General features: G+C 45.4%; 2 protein-coding genes across 4 annotated transcripts in view; both read right to left on the minus strand.

The window, feature by feature from the left end:
• The window catches only part of LOC100081622 (putative ferric-chelate reductase 1), a 57,029-nt gene extending 45,530 nt beyond the window's left edge, over positions 1-11,499 (minus strand). Inside the window, exons 1-2 of the mRNA XM_029063875.1 lie at positions 11,405-11,499; positions 1,208-1,403 (exon numbers count right to left, since the gene is read on the minus strand). Of these exons, the coding sequence (XP_028919708.1) occupies positions 1,208-1,403 (196 nt within the window). The 5' untranslated portion in view covers positions 11,405-11,499. The remainder of the gene's footprint in view (positions 1-1,207; positions 1,404-11,404) is intronic.
• Positions 11,500-21,177: 9,678 nt separating this feature from the next.
• The window catches only part of AGL (amylo-alpha-1, 6-glucosidase, 4-alpha-glucanotransferase), a 61,154-nt gene continuing 58,604 nt past the window's right edge, over positions 21,178-23,727 (minus strand). For all 3 annotated transcript variants that reach the window (XM_029062914.1, XM_029062916.1, XM_029062915.2), the window contains exon 34: positions 21,178-22,889. In XM_029062914.1, the coding sequence (XP_028918747.1) occupies positions 22,772-22,889 (118 nt within the window). In that variant the 3' untranslated portion in view covers positions 21,178-22,771. The remainder of the gene's footprint in view (positions 22,890-23,727) is intronic.

Raw genomic sequence — 23,727 nt, forward strand, 5'->3', positions numbered from 1 at the left:
AGGGGCAGGAGGACACAGTCCAGGGTGAAGTATCCTGATGGCCTGCTGCCTGGTTGGGTCATATGGGTCATTCCTGACCCCTCTGGGTTGGATCTGTCTCTGAGAGGCTCCTTACTTACTCAGAGCAAGCCAGAAGTCACTTGGAGACACTTTTCAAACCACTACCTACCCCTTTGCTGATTTTCCCAGTAATGATTTCCCAGACAGTCTGGCATTGGGAGCAAGAGCAAGAGGGAGAGAAGGGAGGAGAATGAGCAGTGGGAAGAGGAGTTTTGAGTTGGAGAAACAAGGAGGTTGGAGGCCCCCCAAGAACCAAGAGTTGCCAGGATAGGTGGGAGAGAGAAGGGGAGCAAAGACTGCCTCTGGGGAGGGAGCCCAGCTAAGCAGGGAGCAGAGGGAGCTGAGCCAGGAACTCTGGCAAAAGCAGGCACACTAACAGGAAAAGGACTAGGAGCAGTGATGAGCTAGGGACCGAAGTCTATACAGGCCAAGTATGTCTGTCAGGAATGATCTAAGATGTAAATCTATGGTGACCAACTGTCTTTTTTTCCCCAGAAGCAATTAGATTATGCCCACTTAAACAATTAGATGATATTGGTAATTGCAGAAATGGTATTATTCCGGTCAAAAGGTCTAGGAGGCTAGCTGCTTAGGGCTCCACCATTTGGGGGAAACAAAGTGTTGCCTTGAAGGATGTCAAGCCAGAGATAAAACTGCAACTGTGGTTTGGCTCTTATTGGGTAACCAAAGCTTTTGAAATAACTAACTGGAGACAACCCTTGGGAAGACTTCTTGAAAATGAATCAAAATATACCAGTCAGGGTTAGGATTTATCCATCCAGGATGCTTGCACCCTTAACCGGTGCAATGATTTCTACATCGTTCTCATTTTCTCTAGAATTATTACCTCACACTTCACCTGGCTTAAGAGATTTCATATTTATATATAGCAGCAATGTCACACTAATGACTCATACGCCGCTGAAGGACAGGGACCCAACTCCCACCTACCAGCTTCTGTGAAGGGCTGACAGATCATCGCTCGATTTTAAGTGAATGAAATGTTTGCCCTCTCCCAATTTCACATCCTTGAATGTATTCCAAAAGGATAGACCCTATCTCAATAAACGGAAATGGATACAAGCCACATGAGTCAATTTCAGAAAATGTAAATTGACTGTTCGCATATTAAAAAAATATTATTTACCTGTGATTTCATCCTGTAGATTAAATGAAGTTTGGGATACAGAGATATTATATGGTATTGCGTCCTTCTGGGAAACATAAAATCCATGGTTCGGTTCCAAAGAGTCACATGACATAATGAAGCTTCCATTCGAGAAGCCCAAAATCGGCTTGGAGAGAATAGTGAATGTGCACACAAAGCAAGCCCATTTTTCCATCTGTGAAAAAGATGTATAGCCATTAGCTATAGCCATTTTTAGAAGATTTTTCAAGGAAGGAATAGAGTTAAATAATATGAGACAAAACAAATTAGATCTGGTTCTACCCTCTTAAGCAGGAAGACTAACCATCTGTCATTGGATTCATAAGAATGTTAGGGTATCAGACACTGAGGGTGGCAGGGAGGTGGGGGCATGTGGCTTATATATATAAAGTTTGGGATATGCAAACTGTAAGTATGGGGGAATATTGGAAGGAGCAGGAGGCCGTGGTGGGGCAGTCAGTTACTGGAAGTAATAGAGCAATAAATAAAATTCAAAGAGGATGGGATCAGGACAAATACAGGCATAACAGAGAAGGACAAAGGGACTACAACAAGAACAGACCATCCTGTCATCTCCAAAAGGAGGATTTTCAGTCCCACCTCAGGAAAGCTCCAGGCTGATGTCAGAAACCAGGAAGCCCACCTTCAGGGAGTAAGCTCCTTGTGGGCAGGGAAGGTGTCTACCATCTGTGTTGCACTGGTACCTTCTCAAGGGTTCAGTACAGTGCTCTGCACATGCTAAGTATTCAATAAATATCACAGAGTGATTGATCATGGGGCAATAATCTTGACTCACAATGAGTCAGAATCCACTGGTCCAATTAGCAGTGCAAAGGCGAACCAGTACACTCAATTGCTGTGGACCCCTTGACGTATTGCCTTGTTCTTGGATTCGTCATTATACCAGGGTGATGTGCAGGTTCTTTCCTTCTCTTCCAGGAACTCCGGTATTTTGGTGATGGGAGGAGGTTGTCAGCAACAAAGAATACCTGTCCTCTAACATGCAATGATGGGGGGTGGCGGAGGAGGGGACTGCCTGAGGCACACTCTGCTGGGGAATCTCTCCCTCCAGTGGTTGCCCATCCATCAACTTCTCAAACAGAAACTCCTTACCACCTGCTTTAAAGCATTCAGTCAGATTGCCCTCTCCTATGTTACCTGGCTGATTTCCAACTACAACCCAGCCCACAAGTTTCGTTCTTTCAACAGCTACCCAAGCGCTAGATCTAAACCTGGTCTGCCTTGCTACCGACCCGTGGCTCACATCCTCTCTCTGGCCTGGGACTTCTTCCCCTTTCAGATTCGACAAGCCACCACTTCTCCCACCTTCAAAGTCTTACAAAAAATCACATCTCCAAGAGGCCTTTCCTGACTAGATCCTCATTTCCCCTGCATCTCCTACACACTTGGAACTGTACTCTTTAAGCACTCAATATCCACCCCACCTTCAATCCCACAGCACTTATATACATATCTATACCTTATTTTATTCTCTGTCTCCCCCAGACTGTAAATTCATTGTGGGCAGGGAACATGTCTACCAACTCTGTTGTACTGCACTCTCCCAAGTGCTTAGTAAGTGCTTTGCACAGAGTAAGCACTCAGTAAACACCACTGAACGATTCATTAGCTGGGTCTCACTTCTGGCGTCCGCAGGTCAATTAGCTAGAGTGAATTGAGATTACAGCAGATTGACTCAAAACTGGAGAATTGCCAAGTCAGGTAAAAGAAGTAATTAGAAATATTTTGAAGCACATCCATAAAGACTCCTGAAGGTTCAAAAACAACTGAGTGCAGCTCACAACTAAGAAATAAGCACAGAGTATTGTTATCTCTATTGTCCCCATTAATTTAAACACCTAGACAATAAATAAACCAATGTTCTTTCATTCAATAGTATTATATTGAATGCTTACTATGTGCAGAGCACTGTACTAAGCGCTTGGAATGTACAATTTGGCAACAGATAGAGACAATCCCTGCCCATTGACGGGCTTACAGTCTAATCGGGGGAGACAGACAGACAAAAACAATAGCAATAAATAGAATCAAGGGGATGTACATCTCATTAACAAAATAAATAGGGTAATAAAAATATATACAATTGAGTGGTCGAGCAGTGCTGAGGAGAGGGGAAGGGAGAGGGGGAGGAGCAGAGGGAAAGGGGGGAAAAGAGGACTTAGCTGAGGGGAGGTGAAGGGGGGGCAGAGGGGCAGCAGAGGGAGCAGAGGGAAAAGGGGAAGCTCAGTCTGGGAAGGCCTCCTGGAGGAGGTGAGCTCTCAGTAGGGCTTTGAAGATGGGAAGAGAATTAGTTTGGCGGAGGTGAGGAGGGAGGGCATTCCAGGACAGCGGGAGGACGTAGGCCAGGGGTCGATGGCGGGATAGGCGAGAACGGGGAACGATGAGGAGGGGGGCGGCAGAGGAGCGGAGCCTACGGGGTGGGCAGTAGAAAGAGAGAAGGGAGGAGAGGTAGGAGGGGGCAAGGTGATGTAGAGCCTTGTAACCCAGAGTGAGAAGTTTTTGTTTCGTGCGGAGGTTGATAGGCAACCACTGGAGGTTTTTAAGAAGGGGAGTGACAGGCCCAGAGTGTTTCTGCAGGAAGATGAGCCGGGCAGCGGAATGAAGAATAGACTGGAGTGGGGAGAGAGAGGAGGAAGGGAGATCAGAGAGAAGGCTGACACAATAATCCAGCCAGGATATGACGAGAGCCCGTACCAGTAAGATAGCCATTTGGGTGGAGAGGAAAGGGTGGATCTTGGCGATATTATAAAGGTGAGACCAGCTGGTCTTGGTGACAGATTGGATGTGTGGGGTGAATGAGAGAGCCGAGTCAAAGATGTCACCGAGGTTACGGGCCTAAGAGATGGGAAGGATGGTCGTAACATCCACAGTGATAGGGAAGTCAGGAAGAAGACAGGGCTTGGGAGGGAAGATGAGGAACTCAGTTTTGGACATGTTGAGTTTTAGGTGGCAGGCAGACATCCAGGTAGAGACGTTCTGGAGGCAGGAGGAGATCTGAACCTGAAGGGTAGGGGAGAGGACGGGGCAGGGATGTAGATCTGTGTGTCATCTGCATAGAGATGATAGTTGAAGCTGTGAGAGCGAATGAGTTCACCGAGAGAGTGAGTGTAGGTGGAGAACAGAAGAGGGCCAAGAACTGACCTTGAGGAACCCCAACAGTTAGAGAATGGGAGGGGGAGGAGGAGCCCGCGAAGGAGACCGAGAATGAACGGCCAGGGAGATAAGAGGAGAACCGGGAGAAGACGGAGTCCGTGAAGCCAAGGTGAGATAAGGTGTGGAGGAGAAGGGGATGGTCTACAGTGTCAAAGGCAGCTGAGAGGTCAAGGAGGATTAGGATAGAGTAGGAGCCATTGGATTTGGCAAGAAGGAGGTCATGGGTGACCTTTGAGAGAGCAGTCTCGGTAGAGTGGAGGGGATGGAAGCCAGATTTGAGGGGGTCCAGGAGAGAATTGGAGTTAAGGAATTCTAGGCAGCGAGCGTAGATGATTCGTTCTAGGAGCTTGGAAAGGAAGGGTAGCTGAGGGGAGGTGAAGAAAGGAAAGATAGGGCGATAACTGAAAGGGGAAGTGGGGTCGAGAGAGGTTTTTTTAGGATGGTGGAGACATGGGCATGTTTGAAGGCAGAGGGGAAGAAGACATTGGAGAGTGAGCGGTTAAAGATAGAAGTTAAGGAGGGGAGGAGGGAAGGGGCGATGGTTTTTATAAGGTGAGCGGGAATGGGGTCCGAAGCACAGGTGGAGGGGGTTGCACTTGCGAGGAAGGAGGAGATCTCCTCTGAGGATACTGCAGGAAAAGATGGGAAAGTAGGGGAGAGGGTTGCCAGGGGGGCGAGGCAGGAGGGGAAGAGGTGATTTTGGGGAACTCAGACCTGATTGTCTTAATTTTCGTGATGAAGTAGGTGGTCAGATCGTTGGGAGTGAGGGATGGGGGAGGGGGAAGAAAAGGGGGCCAGAGGAGATAATTAAAGGTCCGGAACAATTGGCGGAGGTGACCGACATGGGTGTCAATGAGGGAAGAAAAGAAGTTTTGCCTGGCAGAGGAGAGGGCAGAGTTAAGGCAGGAAAGGATAAATTTTAAATGGATAAAGTTGGCTTGGTGCTTGGACCTACAAGTCCACATGATGGTACAAGCTTGTTATGTAAAATTACTTTTCCATTCTGAGCTACCGAATCTGTGAGTCATACCCTTAAGTCCACTGTCAGCTTTTGTTTTGTTTCAAAACAGCTCAGTACTTTGGGGACATGAAATATTAACTGTGCCTGCTTATCAGAGAGGAAATGGTTTTTCCCTTTAGATGTCATCTGTCTGTGGGTACCTTAGGTTACCCGATTTTAGCTTAGTGGAAAGAACCCGGGCTTGGGAGTCAGAGTTGTGAGTTCTAATCCCAGCTCTGCCACTTGTCAGCTGTGTGACCTTGGGCAAGTCACTTAATTTCTCTGTGCCTGTTACCTCATCTGCAAAAAGGGGATGAATACTTGGAGCCCAACGTGGGACAAGCTGCTTACCTTATATCTATGCCAGTGTTTAGAAGAGTGCTTGGCACAAAGTGCTTAACAAATACTAACACTATATTAACATTAAGCAATTTTAAAATATTACAATCACAATCTCTCTCTATAATATACATATACACACACATATACATATACACATATACTGAAAAGTCCAAATCTTCATCATCTTGTATAAACTATTGATAAGCTTAAAAAAAGATCTTTATTAGAATACACAGAATTAAAAATTCAGCTAAATATGATCAGGGAGTTGAAATAAACAGACAATAAATAAAATCAAGTGAAAAAGGAGTAAAAGCAAGCTATGCTACTGCTTTGCAAAATGGGTGTGAAGATTAGTTAACATTTCACCCACAACCCGGTTCTTTGAAGTTAAAGTATATGACACAGTTGTGCTGAAGATTAGTAAACATTTCACCCACAACCCATTTTTTTGAGGTTGAAGTATATGGCACAGTTGTGCACACTATCTCAATTCTTTCTGATTTTTAAAACAATTATATTATTTTGATTTACATTTTTTCAAAAAAGTTGATCCTGCAAATCCTCAGTAGCTGCAAATTTTGAGTGTTAAGAAAAAAGCATGGCTTAGTGGCAAGAGCACTGGCTTGGGAGTCAGAAGGTTGTGGATGCTAATCCCGGCTCCGCCACTTGTCAGCTGTGTGACCTTGGGCAAGTCATTTCACTTCTCTGGCCCTCAGTGACCTCATCTGTAAAATGGGGATTAAGACTGTGAGCCCCAGGGGGGTCAACCTGATTACCTTGCATCTACCCCAGTGTTTAGAACAGTGCTTGGCACCTAGTAAGCACTTAACAAATACCATTATTTATCAAACAAAAACTCCTCACTATTGGCTTCAAAGCTCTCCATCTCTTTGCCCCTTCTTACCTCACCTCCCTTATCTTCTTCTACAGCCCAGCCCGCACATTCTGCTCCTCTGCTGCTAACCTTCTCACTAGGCTTCGTTCTCCCTGTCTTGCTGTTGACCCCTGGCCCACGTCCTACCTCTGGCCTGGAACATCCTCCCTCCTCAAATCCACCAAACAATCACACTTTCCCCCTTTAAAGCTCTCCTGAAGGCTCACCTCCTCCAAGAGGCCTTCCCGGACTAAGCCCCTCTTTTCAATCATTCAATAGCATTTATTGAGCACTTAATATGTGCCGAGCACTGTACTAAGTGCTTGGAATGTACAATTCGGCAACAGATAGAGACAATCCCTGCCCAAAGATGGGCTCACCATCTATATGGGGAGACAGACAGCAAAGCAAAACAGAACAAAACAAAAACAAGATAACATCATCGAGATATATAGTATCAAGATTTTCCTCAGCTCCCCTTCCCCTCTGCATTGCCCTGATTTTCTCCCTTTGCTCTACCCCCTCTCCCCACCCCACAGCATTTGTGAATATATATTTACACTCTATAATTCTATTTATTTATATTAATGTCTGTTTACTTGTTTTGATGTCTATCTCCCCCCTTCTAGACTATAGGCCTGGTGTGGGCGGGGATTGTCTCTCTTTATTGCTGAATTATACTTTCCAAGTGCTTAGTACAGTTCTCTGCACATAGTAAGCACTCAGTAAATACGATTGAATGAATGAATGAGAGAAAACTGTGTCTATCTGGCTAAAGAGACTTTGAGAACTGAGCTTTACAAATTGTACAAGACAGCACATTGGACACACCAGGAGATACTCTCTAGCATCTATACATAAGACACAAAAGGACCTGGGTCCTAATCCTGGCTATGCAACTTGACTGCTGTGTGACCTTGGGCAAGTCACTTAACTTCTCTGTGCTTCAGTTTACCTCATCTGTAGAAGGGGGATTAAGATTGTGAGCCCCACATGGGACAGAGACTGTGGAACCTGATTAGCTTGCATCTAACTCTGAGCTTAGTATGCTGCCTGTCACACAGTAAGTGCTTAACAAATATCGTAAAAAAACCCAAACAGGTCTTCTGACTCCCAGACCTGTTCTCTTTCCAGGCTGCTTCTCTAAGTAATCTTTCCATGCTCTTGCCATTACCAGTTGATTCTTTGCTTCGTCCCCAGCACCCATTAATTTATGTCTGTCTGCTTCAATTAAATCAACTCCTTGAGGATAGGGACTAGGTTTTTATTTCTATTATACTTCCCCAAGTGTTTAGTAACAGTGATCTGCATGCAGTAGGTACTCAGTAAGCACTACTGGATTGCCTGATCAACATCATAATTTAGGCCAAGACATTAAGAATATTGGCTTCAAGCTGCAGAGGAGAATAAATGAGAACTTTGAGCTTGCTTTGGGACAGCTTATTGAGCTTCCTCTCCCCACTCACCCCTTGGAAAAGAAATACCAGAGGATCTTCGCTTTGGGCTTCATGTCAAAGGCATTCCTCATCTTCTTGGCTTCACACACTTGAGGGGGAGATTGGCGGTCTCCCTCTCTTCAGTGGGAGGAGAGAACACTGTTTTCCTCAGTAACTTGTCAGACTTTCAAAGCACAAAATTTAATTCCCTATTAAAACATAAACTACCTATTTAATATCCTGTTTCCTATTTGGAAGATTATTCCTCAGTTGGGTTGTTAGGAAAGGGAATTCTTTTCCATGCTCTCAGGGAACTCAATATTGTAGATTTTAATAAATAGCCTATACATTCTCATCCAGAATTTCAGGACGAAGGCCAAGAAGTGAAAACTATTGCATCAGCTTCGTATTGCACTCACTCTGAAAAGTCTTGGATTTATTACAAGAAAAAGGGCCTAGGGCAGTGAAAGATAGGGGTAGCCTCAAGCCAAAATTCTCTCTAAGATCCTACCTAGATGTGACAGCTCCCCTTCCCCAAAACGTTGGACTATTTTTAAAACAGGATAGCAGGGTGTGAAGGAGCCTAGAGAGTCATCTGGAGGGAAGGGGTGGAAGAAGCTTTACAGTGTCAAGGTCATTCATTCATTCATTCAATAGTATTTATTGAGCACTTCCCATGTGCAGAGCACTGTACTAAGTGCTTGGAATGTACAATTTGGCAACAGACAGACACAATCCCTGCCCAATGACGGGCTCATAGTCTAATCGGGGGAGACAGACGGACAAAAACAAGACAACAATCACGATAAATAGAATCAAGGGGATGTACACCTCATTAACAAAATAAAATTAACAAATGAGCACAGTGCTGAGGGGAGGGGAAGGGAGGGGGGAGGAGCAGAGGGAAAGGGGTCTTAGCTGAAGAGAGGTGAAGGGGGAAGGGGGAGGAGTAGAGGGTGTAGGGGGAGCAGAGAGAGAGCAGAGGGAGCAGAGGGAAAAGGGGTAGCTCAATCTGGGAAGGCCTCTTGGAGGAGGTGAGGTCGTTCTAGGGCCACCCTGATTGCCTATCATGGAAAATGGCAGGAATAGGCTCTCCTGAAGGCAGTGCCCATAAAAGCTGCCTCTTTTATCCAACTGCTAAAAAATTCCTGGCTCCTGGAGAACCAGAAAAAACACCTTCCACACGGGTTTAAAATTTTCCATTCAGCTGAAGAAAAGACAGGCTGCATATCATATCTCCTCCAGAGGCTTTGGCTGACTACTCTCTCATCTCCCTTCCCTATCTTCCATCCCTTCTTCATCACCTATGCCCTGAAGTCCGTATCCTAAGCAGTTGGGTACTCACCCTCTCCCCAATCCCATAGCATTTATGTAGGTATCCCAATCACTTAGTAAATTGATCAGCACACAACTAACACTTAATACATACCATTGATGGACAGACAGGCAGCAGATACCAAGGCACGCAGGCACGAGAAGGAAGTGAAATTAAAACAAGAGAAATTTTGGCTAGAGGTAAGATCTTGACCACCATGGTGAAAAAATACCTGAACAGACTTCTGAGAGTGAGTGATATATGCATCCTGTAGCAGTCATTCACCTGCCTGGAGCCAGGGGCTGGACCCTCATTCTAGGTGGCTCACAGGGGCTGGACCCTCACTCTAGGTGGGTCATAGAGGCTGGCCCCTCACTCTAAGGAGGTCACAGGGCCTGGACCCTTACTCTAGGTCGGTCACATGGGCTGGAAGATCACTCTAAGCAGGTCAAAGGGCCTGGACCCTTACTCTAGGTGAGTCATAGAGGCTGGACCCTCACTCTAGGTGGGTCACAGGGGCTGGACCCTTACTCTAGGTGGGTCACACGGGCTTGAACATCACTCTAAGCAGGTCACAGGGGCTGGACCCTCAATCTAGATGGGTCACAAGGGCTGGAACATCACTCAAAGCAGGTCACAGGGGCTGGACCCACACTCTAAGGGGGTCCCAGGGCCTCGACCCTTACTCTAGGTCGGTCACATAATAATAATAATAATAATGTTGGTATTTGTTAAGGGCTTACTATGTGCAGATCACTGTTCTAAGCGCTGGGGTAGATACAGGGTAATCAGGTTGTCCCACGTAGAGGCTCACAGTCTCAATCCCCATTTTACAGATGAGGTAACTGAGGCACAGAGCAGTGAAGTGACTTGCCCACAGTCACACAGCTGACAAGTGGCAGAGCAGTGATTTGAACCCATGATCTCTGACTCCCAAACCCGGGCTCTTTCCACTGAGCCACGCTGCTTCTCATAGCCGAGTGGGTCACTGGGGCCAGACCTGCATGGCTTAGTAGCAAGGGCCCGGGCTTGGGAGTCAGAGGTTGTGGGTTCTAATTCCGACTCTGCCACTTATCAGCTGTGTGGCTTTGGGCAAGTCACTTCACTTCTCTGTGCCTCAGTTATCTCATCTGTAAAATGGGGATGAAGACTATGAGCCCCACATGGGGCAACCTGATGACCTTGCATCTACCCCAACGCTTAGAACGGTACTTGGCACAGAGTGAGCGCTTAACAAATACCGTCCTCGTCATTCTAAGGGGAGTGACAGGGGCTGTCGCCTACAGGCTGGGAAGCCCTGCGGGGCAGCGGGATGCTGTCAGTTGGGGTGAGATTCATTCATTCAATAGTATTTGAGTGCTTCCTATGTGCAGAGCACTGTACTAAGCGCTTGGAATGGACAATTGCCAGGTGTGAGGAAGAGGGAAGGCCTGAACCTGTGAGGACAGGAGGACGGGTGCCTGAGTAGAAAGAGCCTGGGCTTGGGAGTCAGAGGTCATGGGTTCTAATCCCCAATCCGCCACTTATCAGCTGGGTGACCCTGGGCAAGTCACTTCACTTCTCTGTGCCTCAGTTACCTCACCTGTAGACTGTAAGCCCGTCAATGGGCAGGGAGTGTCTCTATCTGTTGCCGAACTGTCCATTCCAAGCGCTTAGTCCAGTGCTCTGCACATAGTAAGCGCTCAATAAATGCTAGTGAATGAATGAATGAGTAAAGTGGGGGTTAAGACTGTGAGCCCCACGTGGGACCACCTGAGGACCCCGGATGTCCCCCAGCGCTTAGAACAGTGCTCTGCACACACGAAGCGCTTAACAAATGGCATCGTTACTATTCTTCTTCTTAACGGGACGAGGGGCCCCCGGGAAAGACTCGAACGAGGCGGTGGCCACTTTCTACAAGTCCCCGGGCGAGGGGACGGCACCTTGTGCGCAGGCCGGGGGAGGGTGGTCCCAAGCGCGCCCCCCCGCGCGCGCTCCCGCCCGCCTCGTGCACGCTCCCGCCCGCCCCCGCGCGCGCCCGGACGGCGCTCACCTGGCGCCAGAGGAGGCGTCGAGCCGTGCGGGCTCCTGCTGCTCCCGCTCCGCCTCTGCTGCACCTCCTGCTGCTCCCGCGCCTCCTATTCCTGCTCCTGCTGCTCCTGCTGCTTCTCCTCCTCCTCCGCCCGCTGCCCCTGCTTTTCCTCCTCCTGCTGCTCCTGCTTTTCCTCCTCCTACTGCTCCTCCTCCTCCCGCTGCCCCTGCTCCTCCTCCTCTCGCTGCCCCTGCTTTTCCTCCTCCTGCTGCTCCTTCTCCTCCTCCAGCTGCCCCTGCTCCTCCTGCTGCCCCTGCTCCTCCTCCTCCCGCTGCCCCTGCTGCTCCTCCTCCTGCTGCTCCTTCTTCTCCTCCAGCTGCCCCTGCTCCTCCTGCTGCCCCTGCTCCTCCTCCTCCCGCTGCCCCTGCTGCTCCTCCTCCTGCTGCTCCTTCTCCTCCTCCAGCTGCCCCTGCTCCTCCAGCTGCCCCTGCTCCTCCTCCTCCTCCCGCTGCCCCTGCTCCTCCTCCTCTCGCTGCCCCTGCTTTTCCTCCTCCTGCTGCTCCTTCTCCTCCTCCAGCTGCCCCTGCTCCTCCAGCTGCCCCTGCTCCTCCTCCTCCCGCTGCCCCTGCTTTTCCTCCTCCTGCTGCTCCTTCTCCTCCTCCTCCAGTCCCGCTGCCCCTGCTGCTGGTACTGCTGCTCCCGCTCCTGACGAAGCCTCCTCCCCCCCGGACAGCTTTTGAAGGGTTTCCGCCGGCAAAGAGAGCGAGGCAGACGGGGGCCGGAGGCGGGGCCAGCCTCAGGACCGGCCCCGGGGATCGCCCTCCCCGCCCCCCCCCCCGGGGGAGGGAAGGACAGCCCGGGCATCAGCCCGGAGGCCAGCCCGGCGGAGGCCAGCCCGGGAGCCAGGCCAGCAAGTCAGGCCGGAGGCTAGCCCGATGGACAGCCCGGGGGTCAGTCCCGGGAGCCAGCCCGGAGGACAGCCCGGCGGAGGCTAGCACGGGAGCCAGTCCGGGGAGTCAGGCTGGAGGCTAGCCCGGGGGACAGCCTGGCGGAGGCCAGCCTAGGAGCCATCCCGGTGGTCAGGCCAGGCTAGCCCAGGGGTCAGCCCGATGGACAGCCTGGCAGAGGCCAGCCCGAAGGACAGCCCGGGCATAAGCCCGGAGGCCAGCCCAGTGGAGGTCAGCCCGGGAGCCAGTCCTGGGAGCTAGCCTGGGCGTCAGCCAGGAGGACAGCTCGGCGGAGGCCAGCCTAGGGGTCAGCTCGGGAACCAGCCAAGGGAGGCCAGCCCAGTAGCCAGTCCTGGGAGCTAACCCGGAGGCCGGCCCGGCAGAGGCCAGCCCGAGGGTCACCGTCGACGGCCAGCCTGGTCCGTCCCCGGTCGGGATCTCATTTAAACGTTTAACCGACATATTTCTTTCCCTTTGGGGGACAGCTGGATTAGATTTCTTTTTTTTCTGGAGGCAAGCAGATGGCAGACATACAGGCACATTGAATGAAGCACACACAGTAAACCGGTAAAAGTCAAGAATCTTGTATTTTTGGTGACTACAGCTCACGGCAACATCTCTAACAGTACATTAATCAATCAATCAATCTGTGGTATTTATTAAGTCCCTTCTTGGTGCTTGCACACTATATTAAAACGTTTGAATTGGTAAACCTGATGGATCCTTTCAATCTATAGGGAGGGGAGACTGATACTAAAACAAATTAAAGGCAGGAGGAATAGTAATAATCACGGTATTTGTTAAACACTTACTATTTGGCAGGCACTGTTCTAGGTCCTGGGGTGTGTACAAGATAATTGGGTTGGACACAGTCCCTGTCCCACATAGGCCCAAGTCTCAATCCCCATTTTACAGATGAGGGAACTGAGGCACAGGGAAGTGAAGTGACTTGCCCAAGCAGACAAGTGGCAGAGTCAGGATTAGAACCTGTGACCTTCTGACTCCCAGGTCCCTGCTCTATCCACTAGGCCATGCTGCTTCCCCTCAGTAATAGATTATCTAAAATATGTGCTATAGAGAAGCAGCGTGGCTCAGTGGAACGAGCATGGGCTTGGGAGTCGGAGGTCACGGGTTCAAATCCCAGCTCTGCCACTTGTCAGCTGTGTGACCGTGGGCCAGTCACTTCACTTCTCTGGGCCTCAGTTCCCTCATCTGTAAAATGGGGATGAAGACTGTGAGCCTCGCGTGGGACAATCTGATGACCCTGTATCTCCCTGGGCGCTTAGAACAGTGCTCTGCACATAGTAAGCGCTTAACAAATACCAACATTATTTTTATAGAGAGTTGTACATACATATTTAGGGCATGCAAAAGTGCCGATGAGGAGGTTGGGGCAGAAAATAGGGTGACTGGAAATTGATAATAATAATATCACAATTTGTTAAGTGCTTACTATGTGCCAAGCCTTGTACTGAGCATGGGGTAGATAAGCATGCTGGACACAGTTCCTATTCTCTCAGCTGCCTTTGACATTATAGACCACCTCCATCTGGAAACATCTAACCTAGCCTCCACTGACACTGTCCTGTCCTAGTTCTCTTCCTAACCCTGGCTGGTTCTTCTCAGTGTCTTTGGCTGGCTCCTCTTCTGCCCCCCCCACCCCCACCCCTTAACTGTGGGAGTCTTTCAAAGTTCAGTTTGGGTCCCCTATTCTGCTGTTCTGGTCATTTTTCTAAAAATAAAAGTTAAGTCCACATCCCCCTATTCCTCAAAAACCTCCAGAGGTTGTCTATTCGCCTCTGCATCAAACAGAACCCTTGACACAGGCTTTAAGGAATTCAGTCAGCTTACTCCCGCCTACCTTACCTCGCTGATCTCCTACTACACCCCAGCTAACACACTTCACTCCTCTAACATCAGTCTACTCGCTCTACCTCCATCTTATCTATCTTGCTGCTGACCCCTTGTCCACATCCTCCCTCTGGCCGGGAACTACCTACCCTTTCATATATGACAGGTCACCACTCTCCCCAACTTCTAAGCCCGACTAAAATTACATCTCCAAGAGGCCGTCTCCAACTAAGCCCTCATTTCCCATTCCTGCTTTCCCTTCTGCATCTCCTATGCACATGGATCTGCACCCTTGAAGTATTGATATTTACCTTATCGTCAGCCCTACAGCTCTTATTTATTTATATTGATGTCTGTTTACTTGTTTTGATGTCTATCTCCACCACCCTCTAGACTGTAAGCCTGATGTGGGCAGGGATTGTCTCTTTATTGCTGAATTGTACTTTAGAAGCAGTTAATACAGTGCTCTACACACAGTAAGTGCTCAATAAATACAACTGAATGAATATCTTTATACTCCATCGTTCCCTACCTGTCATTTCCTTATCTTCCCTCCCAAGCCCTGACCTCTCCCTGACTTCCCTGTCACTGTGGACAGCACTACCATCCTTCCCGTCTCACAGGCCCGCAACCTTGGTATCATCCTAGACTCAGCTCTCTTATTCACCCCACACATCCAATCCGTCACCAACACCCGTTGGTCTCACCTTCACAATATCACCAACATCCGCCCTTTCCTCTCCATCCAAACTGCTACCGTGCTGGTACAAGCTCTCATAATATCCCAACTGGATTATTGTGTCAGCCTCCTCTCTGATTTCCTTTCCTCCTTTCTCTCCCTACTCCAGTCTATTCTTCATTCCACTGCCGGGATCATCTTCTTTCAGAAATGCTTTGGGCCTGTCACTCCCCTCCTCAAAAACCTCCAGTGGTTGCCTATCAACCTTTGCACGAAACAAAAACTCCTCACTCTTGGCTTCATAGCTCTCTGTCACCTTGCCCCCTCCTACCTCACCTCCCTTCTCTCCTACTGTCCACCCCATATGCTCCACTCCTCTGCTGCTCATCTCCTGTTCGCACCTGTCCCACCGTCGACCCCTGGCCCACGTCCTACCACTCCTCACATTTGCCAAACTAACTCTCTTCCCCTCTTCAAAGCCCTGCTGAAAGCTCACCTCCTCCAGGAGGCCTTTCCAGACTGAGCCCCCCTTTCCCTCTGCTCCTCCTCCTCTCCCCTTCCCCCTCCCCCCCCGCCCTCTGCTCTTCCCCCTTCCCCTCCCCTCAGCACTGTGCTTATTTGTACATTATTACCTTATTTATTTTGTTAATGAGGTATATATCTCCAAGATTCTGTTTATCTTGATGATGTTGTTTTGTTTTGTTTTATTCTGTTTTGCTTTGCTGTCTGTGTTCCCCGTTTAGGCTGTGGGCCCGTTATTGGGCAGGGATTGTCTCTATCTGTTGCTGAATTGTACATTCCAAGCGCTTAGTACAGTGCTCTGCACATACTAAGTGCTCAATAAATACTATTGAATGAAGATGAGGTAACTGAAGCACAGAGCCGTTAAGTGGTTTGTCCAAGGTCACACTGCAGACAAGTGGCGAATCTGGGATTAGAACCCAGGCCTCTGACTCCCAGGGCCATGCTCTTTCCTCTGGGCCATGCTGCTTCCCATGAACATTTCTGCCAATTCTGTTGTATTCTCAAGTGCTTAGTACAGTGCTTAGTAAGTACTCAATAAATATGATCAATTAATGTAAACTGTTTCATGATAGAGGATGGTAGTAATAGAATGTATGCAGAGCATCATACCAAGTACTGAGAGAGAATACACAGGTGGAAATTAGACAAGGTCCCTGTCCCTTGGAAGGCAGAGGATCCAAGAGTAAATGAAACTAGAACACTACTCTCAAGCTTTTAAAAAGTCCAGTGCTCTCCTTTAGATGTCCTGTGATTTCTCAGCCCAGTGGAAAGAGCAGGAGGCTGGGAGTCAGAGGATCTGTGTTCAAATTCCAGCTTTGCCACTTGCCTGCTGAGACATTTATTTTCTCTGTGCCTCGGTTTTCTCATTTGCAAAATGGGGATTTAATACCTGGTCTCCCTCCCTCAAAGTGTGAGCCCGCCGGGTCCTACCTGATTCATTTGAACCTACCCCAGAACTTAATACAGAGCTTGAGACAAAGAACAAATTTCACAAATACCATAATAATCATTATTCCTATGGCCTCTCATCAGTCCCCCAAATGAAAAAGTCAGTGTTTGCTGCAGATGCTGAGAAGCAGCAATGCTTAGTGGATAGAGCCGGGGCTCAGGAGTCAGAAGGACCTGCGTTCAATACCTCTCCACTACAGGATCCTTGAGCGAGTCACTTAACTTCTCTGTGCCTCTGTTAACAGCATCTGTAAAATGGGGATTTAAAAGTGAGCCTCATGTGGGTCAGGGAGACTGTGTACAACCTGATTTTGTCCCTGCCCCAGTGCTTAGAACAGTATTTGGCACATAGTAAGCATTTATCAAGTATCATAATAATTATTATTATGCAATCACTACTAAGCAGCTTGGGTGGTGGCCTGCTCTCCACTGCCATTGCAAGACAGAGATTCAGAGAAGGGGTGTGTATGTCACATACTTTTCCTATTTTTATGGAGCTGAAGTTCCTTCTTGGGGATTTTTCCCCATGGATTGTTTTCCCCCCCAGAAGAGTGGTTATATGGAGAAAATCCCCAGTTGCAAGTTCATTTCTTACAGGAACAAATGTGGAAAGATAATGAAGTAATGAAGTTCAAGTACTAAACTGTCAGGGATCAACTTGGAATTCCCTAGGTCTAAGGAATTCCCTAGGCATGAATCAGAAATGTGTTATAATACGGGCAGTGCCATAAAAACGTTTCATCCTTCCAAACATGCCTGAACAATTTTAGAAACTTTCAGGATTGAATTTGTTACCTTGTGCAACTTTAATTCTGACTTGAAAATATCCTCTAAGAAATTCCTCAGGGGAAGTTTTTGGGTATATTTAAAATCCCTGTAAACAATGTTAAACATTGAAGTTGCATCGATTTATAATACATCCCTATTTAAGCTACCTGAGGATAAATTCTGAAGAGTTATCCATCTACTATCTCACTGCTGACTGATCTTACCCACATCCTCCCTATGGCCTGGAGCTCCTTCCCCCTTCATATCAGTCAGTCCACACTATCCTCCCACCTTCAAAGCCATGCTAAAATCACATCTCCAATTAAGACCACGTAAGTTCTCTTATTTCATCTATTTTAGGAAGGATTTTTAATATATCCTGTCAGTCAGCGAGGGATAGGAATTTTTGGTCTTAAAACTACTAATGGCATTCGAAGAAAATGTTTCCAAGACTAAATTTAACACGCAGAGAGTAAACCCTCATTTCCCCATCTTCGTCTCCCTTCTACACCACCTACGGATTTGGATCCTTTAAGCACGATATTCACCCCACCCTCAGTCACATGCCACTTATATATGTTTCCATAATTTATTTTAGTATCCATCTCCCCCTATACTGTAAACCACTTGTGGGCAGGCAATGTGTCTACCAATTCTGTTGTACTGTACTCTCCCCAGCACTTAGTACACTGCTCTGCACACAGTAAACGCTCAATACCATTGATGAATATTCCATCAATGCTAGGGTAGTTTGGGAAATGTATCCGAAAATCAGAAAAATCAAACACCCTCAAATCCTCCCACCATGGCTGACAAGTCTTCAGTTGCAGTATGATTTTTATTAGGATGTTTTGAATTCTTTCAGTGGAAGAATAATTTTTTTTTTTAAAAAAAGCCTTTGGGTAGCTCAAACCACATATTTCTCTTGGCCTTCAATGTTTTCCTCAATCTTGTTTTGCAGAAGATGCTGCTGGCTGAAGGATCGGGCCCAAGGGGATGAGTATTCTTGACCTTTATGTGATCAAACGTTTAGCTAACTTTGGAGGCGGGAAGGTTAGAGGGGGTAATTAGCATTCATGTAGTCCAAAAGCCTCATTTTAACCATTAATTTTAACCTTTTTACTTCTGCACCAAATGCTTTCTTCACAGCAACGAACAATGAACGAAGCTGTCCTAGAGTAAAAGCACCTCTTTCTCTTGCACATTCTGGGCAGAGCAGAGAGGACTGGCCCTTTTCTCTCCAGAAGTATCCAGGAGTCTAGGCGGCACTTCTGGCGGAATTTCTGATCATCTTCCGGCACACTGTGTGCTAAGAGGGTAGTTATTTTTGTGTAATTGTAATGGGCCGAGTTCTGCTTTCTGGCTTGCTATTTCCTGTGACTTCACCTCATACCAAGCTCCTTTCTAAGACTGTATGTCTGCACAAATAATGTGGCCAAACTGGGTAGGGGATGGGACAAGGGAATATGGTGGGAGGAGAAGAGGGCTGGATTGGATTCATGTACTGGTAAATGAAAGAAAAAACATTTAGTGATATATAATGAGCTTTATTTGTTCAGCACGTCGACATACAGTACAAGATTTTTTAAAAATTAAATAATTGCTAAAAGACTCACGCCAAACTCTGATTACACATTCCTCATTTTATGTTATAACATGCATAAATAGGGTGACTTTAAGTCAAAGATGGTTGGGCAGACTAAGTTATCTCAAACAATAAATCACATCCGGTTAAAATGAAAAGAAACTGAGGGCATGAAATGACAATTTAAGTTAGGGAGTAGCGCTTTTTAGGAATGGGAGAAGATTGGGGCACAGAATTATTATCGCTATCTAGCTAAAAATAAATTTTTTTTGATCAAAGATGAATGATTTGCTTTGATTTATGTTACTGGCAGAAACTAGTGACACTGTTCTTCAACACTTATCAGCATTTCAAATGACTACTGACTACTTTGATATATATGTATGTATACATATATACACACATATATATATATATATATATACACGCCCACACATCCACATACATATGTATATATATATGAATAGCTTATATAGTTATACAGGACAGCGATGCAACTTGGCCTTGTAAACTTTTTTAGGGCAAAGCTTGGCACACAAAATATTACCCTGCTCTCATCCCCAAATTAACAATATCACAATAACCACTTTTAAGGTAAAAAAGTAAAATCAAGAAAACATTTTATTTGCATTTCCATTCTTCAATGAAAATATGAAATGAAGGCAAAAGGAGGAAATCATTTAGATATTCTTTGATTCTGAGAACAAATTCATTGGAGAAAAACTATCTAACTTTAGTGAAAATTTAGTGAAACCTTCTTATACTACTTGTATTTGAAGGCTATGTAACCAAAATTCCAAGTTTTCCAACCACAGATGTTATTTCCTCAAGAGAGTACATTTAAAATGGGACTCTGAATTGCATTTTTCCCTGGCTCCACGTACCTGAATCCTTGCTATACTCTTTTAAAATGCACTTCAGGATAGGGCAAAGGATGGTACTGGAGCAGGGACAGAAAAGGGAAATCTGGTGCTGGGTCTTTTTTGGGCTGTGGGCCCCAGAGGGCTGGCATGGTGAAATTTGACTCTGGAAATATTGCATTTTGAACAGTCTGATATGATGTAACACCTTCCAAAGTGCAAAATACCCTGAAGGAAGTATTTCAAAACATGTTTTAGGACTTCAATAAGCCCCTAGCTACAAATTGATTCATAAGACTTCTGGGATTCGTTGTCAGTACTGACTCACAGTTCTTGGATGGTAGAGCTCCTTTAGGTCATGTGAAGACACTCCCAACACTACTTTCTAAATCCTTCTTAAAGCAACCAAATGAGAGCAGTCGTTTGGAGAGTTTAAAGGGGAAGCTTGCTTTTTAGCCAATTTCCCTGCTTGTAAGAACAGAACACAGACGGTTAGGAGGGTATATGGTTCAATTATTTACTTAGAGAATATAAAGACCTTGCTCGAAAGCCTCTACTAGACTGGAAGTCCCTGGGGGGATAGGGATTATGTTTATCAACTCTAAAGTACTGTACTCTTCCAAGTGCTTAGTGCAACACTTTACACACGGTAAGTGCTCAATAAATACCAGCGATTGAATGACTGATTGATTGAATGAAAAAAGGTTCCCCAGAAGAACCCTAAGCTCTTCTGCAGTAGTACAGTTCTCTCGGCCATTTTTGTTTTCCTATTATTGAAGGAGATCCAGTCCTGGGTTTTGACTCAAGGCTTCCGGTGATCAATCAAGGGTATTTATTGAGGGCTTTACTGTGTGCAGAGCACTGTACTGAGAGCTTGGGAAAGTCCAATTCACCAGAGTTGGGAGACATGCTCCCAGCCTCACAATGAGCTGAAATTGTGGCCTTGTGAATCCAAAAGTGTGCATTAGTACCAGACCTGCAGCCAAAAGAGGTAAAACTGCTTCAGAATGTAGAAAACTGAGTCAAATGAAAAATAAAAGTCTACATAATAGAAAGTAAATTGCAAATAGAAAAGCAAAATATGTCCCAATAATGAAACTCCCTATATTTCAGGACCACCTATCATAAAGGACCTCATCTTTCTGGAAATGCATGTGGTCTCCAAAAGCAGATGGTATTGTGGTTATTTTTGGAATTAGTGAAGGAGTTTCAATAAAACTCTTGAAACACTAAGATATTCCTGGAAAACTTCTATATATAACTCACGTATTCCTACATAGAGTAGTAGGGACAAATTTTACCTACAAGAACACCATTTCAATATTCAAGTTAATTATAAATCAATGTAAGAAGAATACAAATAATATAATTATGGTATTTGTTAAGCGCTTACTATGTGCCAAGCACTGCTCTAAGCACTGGGGTAGATAGAAACTAATCAGGTTGTCCCAGGTGGGGCTCACAGTCATTTTAAAGATGAGGTAACTTAGGCATAGAGAAGTTAAGTGGCTTGCCCAAAGTCACAGATAGACAAGTGGCGGGACTGGAATTAGAACCCATATCCTCTGACTCACAAGCCTGTGCTCTTTCCACTTAGCCACAGCAAAACTCTAAATAAATTGTGAAAAATCTTAGTTCTTCAAACTCAAGTGCTCATATGTGCTTTATTGAAAAGAAAATTCTACTTTATAATGCTTCCAATGCTCCTGAAATAAAAAGCACAGTTTGCAGGAAAACAATATTCATTATATTCTATCAATATAATAGTTTTTAATATTAATAGCTTATACTTAATATAGATGATAAACTTTAATTCAGAAAACATTATTTTTTCAGTTACTCAAATATATTTGAATATGTATTTCCCACATATAATTCCTTTCTTCATAAGAAACTGAGACTTCTCATTTCACAGACCAGTAAAATTAAAGTTGAATATCAAAATGAACCAACTTTAAAAGATATAACCCAAGCAGCTGTGATATATAGGTATTTTGTTGACTTCAGATTTGGTATATTTCAAGGATTCCTCTATCATTAGTGAATGAATTTATCTATAATGAAATGAAAAATATATTTATTTAGACTTTTAAATATCAACACATTTGGTGCCCAATGTGTTAAATAAGACAACTAGAATATAATTAAATGTTTTTCAAGCTTCTGAGCCTCCCCTTTCTACCTCCCTTGAATACACGTGTTGATTGTTCATGACTAAATTACACACCTGACGAAGACTCTAACTTCATTATTGCTGAAGCAGGAAATTCCAAACCATTATAAACCTCTTTAGAGGATGCAAGCTCATTAGAAGTAGAACCGAGCATTTTAAATTTTCTGGGAAATTCTTTGCAAAACATGAGAATAGTATAAATATTAAAATTAATACAGTGAAGTACTAAAAGTACTGCATTACCAGCAAAAAGTGCAAAATACACAAACATTTCAGTGGAAAAATAAAAGGAAAGTTAAAAACATTGGTGGTACTGTGAAAGCTGATCTACTGCAGATCAAATGACTGCTCATTAGCTCAACGCCTACGGAACACACTGCTACTGAAGAAAATGTCTACTATGAAAAGAAGATAAAAATTACAGAACGTTTATCTTTTAGTACCTTTTCATAATCAATTGTATTTATTGAGCACTTACTGTTTGCAAAGCACTGTACTAAGTGCCTGGGAGAGTTCAACATAACAATATAACACAATATTCCCCACCCACAAAGAGCTTACAGTCCAAGGTACCCATTACTTTAAGCAGAATTCTGCAAAAGCACACATGGGAATATAGATGCCAAGGTTTTTCTCTCTTCAAACCTGGGATTTCTGTCTCCCCCTTGGAGGTTGTAAATTCTGAGGGCAGGTACTATTTCTTCTGTTTCTGCTGTACTGTCCTAAGAGCTTAATACAGTGCTCTGCACATAACAGGCGCCCACTAAATATCAATGATTGACTGGACTGAAGAGCATATGCTAAATTTACAATAATCTACTGCATTGATACGGGCAGTTATTTCTTCTAATGCAAATGGCTATTTCCTTTCATTCACAAAGCTAACTTTGATAAGCTGTCTAAAAAAAATTACTAGTATAGTGTTGCTTTTTTAACTCCATAGATCTGAGGCTGCAAAAGAGTAGCATCCGTTACAGTATGATCACAATGTTAGCTTATATCTTCATACCGTAACTGAGTGCAAACACTATACAGCAGATGAAAATCAACTATCATAAATCATAAAGAGTTTCAAGAATAACGGCAATTGACCAAGCCTGTGTTTCACAGCTGAAAGAACAGTATTGTCCATTTTCATTAGTCAGCTCTGGAAGCCCTTTCCAAGGGGATCTGAAAAAGGAATGAAACATATTTAATGTCAAATTGTATAAAAAATGGCAGTTGATAATTTTGGTGAATTATAGAGACATTTCCCCTCTTATTAAAGTATAATGCATCTTATTGTATGAAAACCATTAAAAAAAATACAATTAAAACCCCCCAATTCAGAGTCAAATGAGAAAATAAGGAATCTATATTTAAAATATGTCTAACTTAAGAATTTTTCATGGTATTTGTTAAGCACTTACTTTGTGCCAGGCACTGCATTAAGTTCCGGGGTAGATACAAGATAACATGGTCAGACACAGTCCCTGTTTCATATACGGCTCATAGTCTTATTCCACGTTTTACAGATGGGGTAAGTAAGGCACAGAGACACCAAGTGACTTGCTCAAAGTCGGAGAGCAGACAGGTGGCTGAGCTGGGATTAGAATCTAGGTGCTCTGACTCCTAGGCCCACGCTCTTTCCACTAGCCCAGACTGCCTCTCAATTGATAACTGAGAAATGGACATTACGGGGCCTGAATGTTTCAAATGCAAAGATACGTAGAGGAGAAGCAGGATGGCCTAGTGGCAAGAGCACGGGCTTGGGAGTCAGAGGACGTGAGTTCTAATCCCAGCTCTGCCACTTGACTGCTGGGTGGTCTTGGGCAAATCACTTCACTTCTCTGGGGCTGTTACCTCATCTGTAAAATGGGGGTTAAAACTGCAAGCCCCATGTGGGACAGGGGCTATGTCCAACCTGATTACCTTGTATTTACCCCAGTGCTTAGAACACATAGTAAGCACTCAACAGATACATTATTATTATTACATCTAGGATTCAAACCAGGATCGACTTAGAGCT

The sequence above is a fragment of the Ornithorhynchus anatinus genome, chromosome 4 (genome assembly GCF_004115215.2).
Source record: "Ornithorhynchus anatinus isolate Pmale09 chromosome 4, mOrnAna1.pri.v4, whole genome shotgun sequence".
Taxonomy (NCBI): Eukaryota; Metazoa; Chordata; class Mammalia; order Monotremata; family Ornithorhynchidae; genus Ornithorhynchus; species Ornithorhynchus anatinus.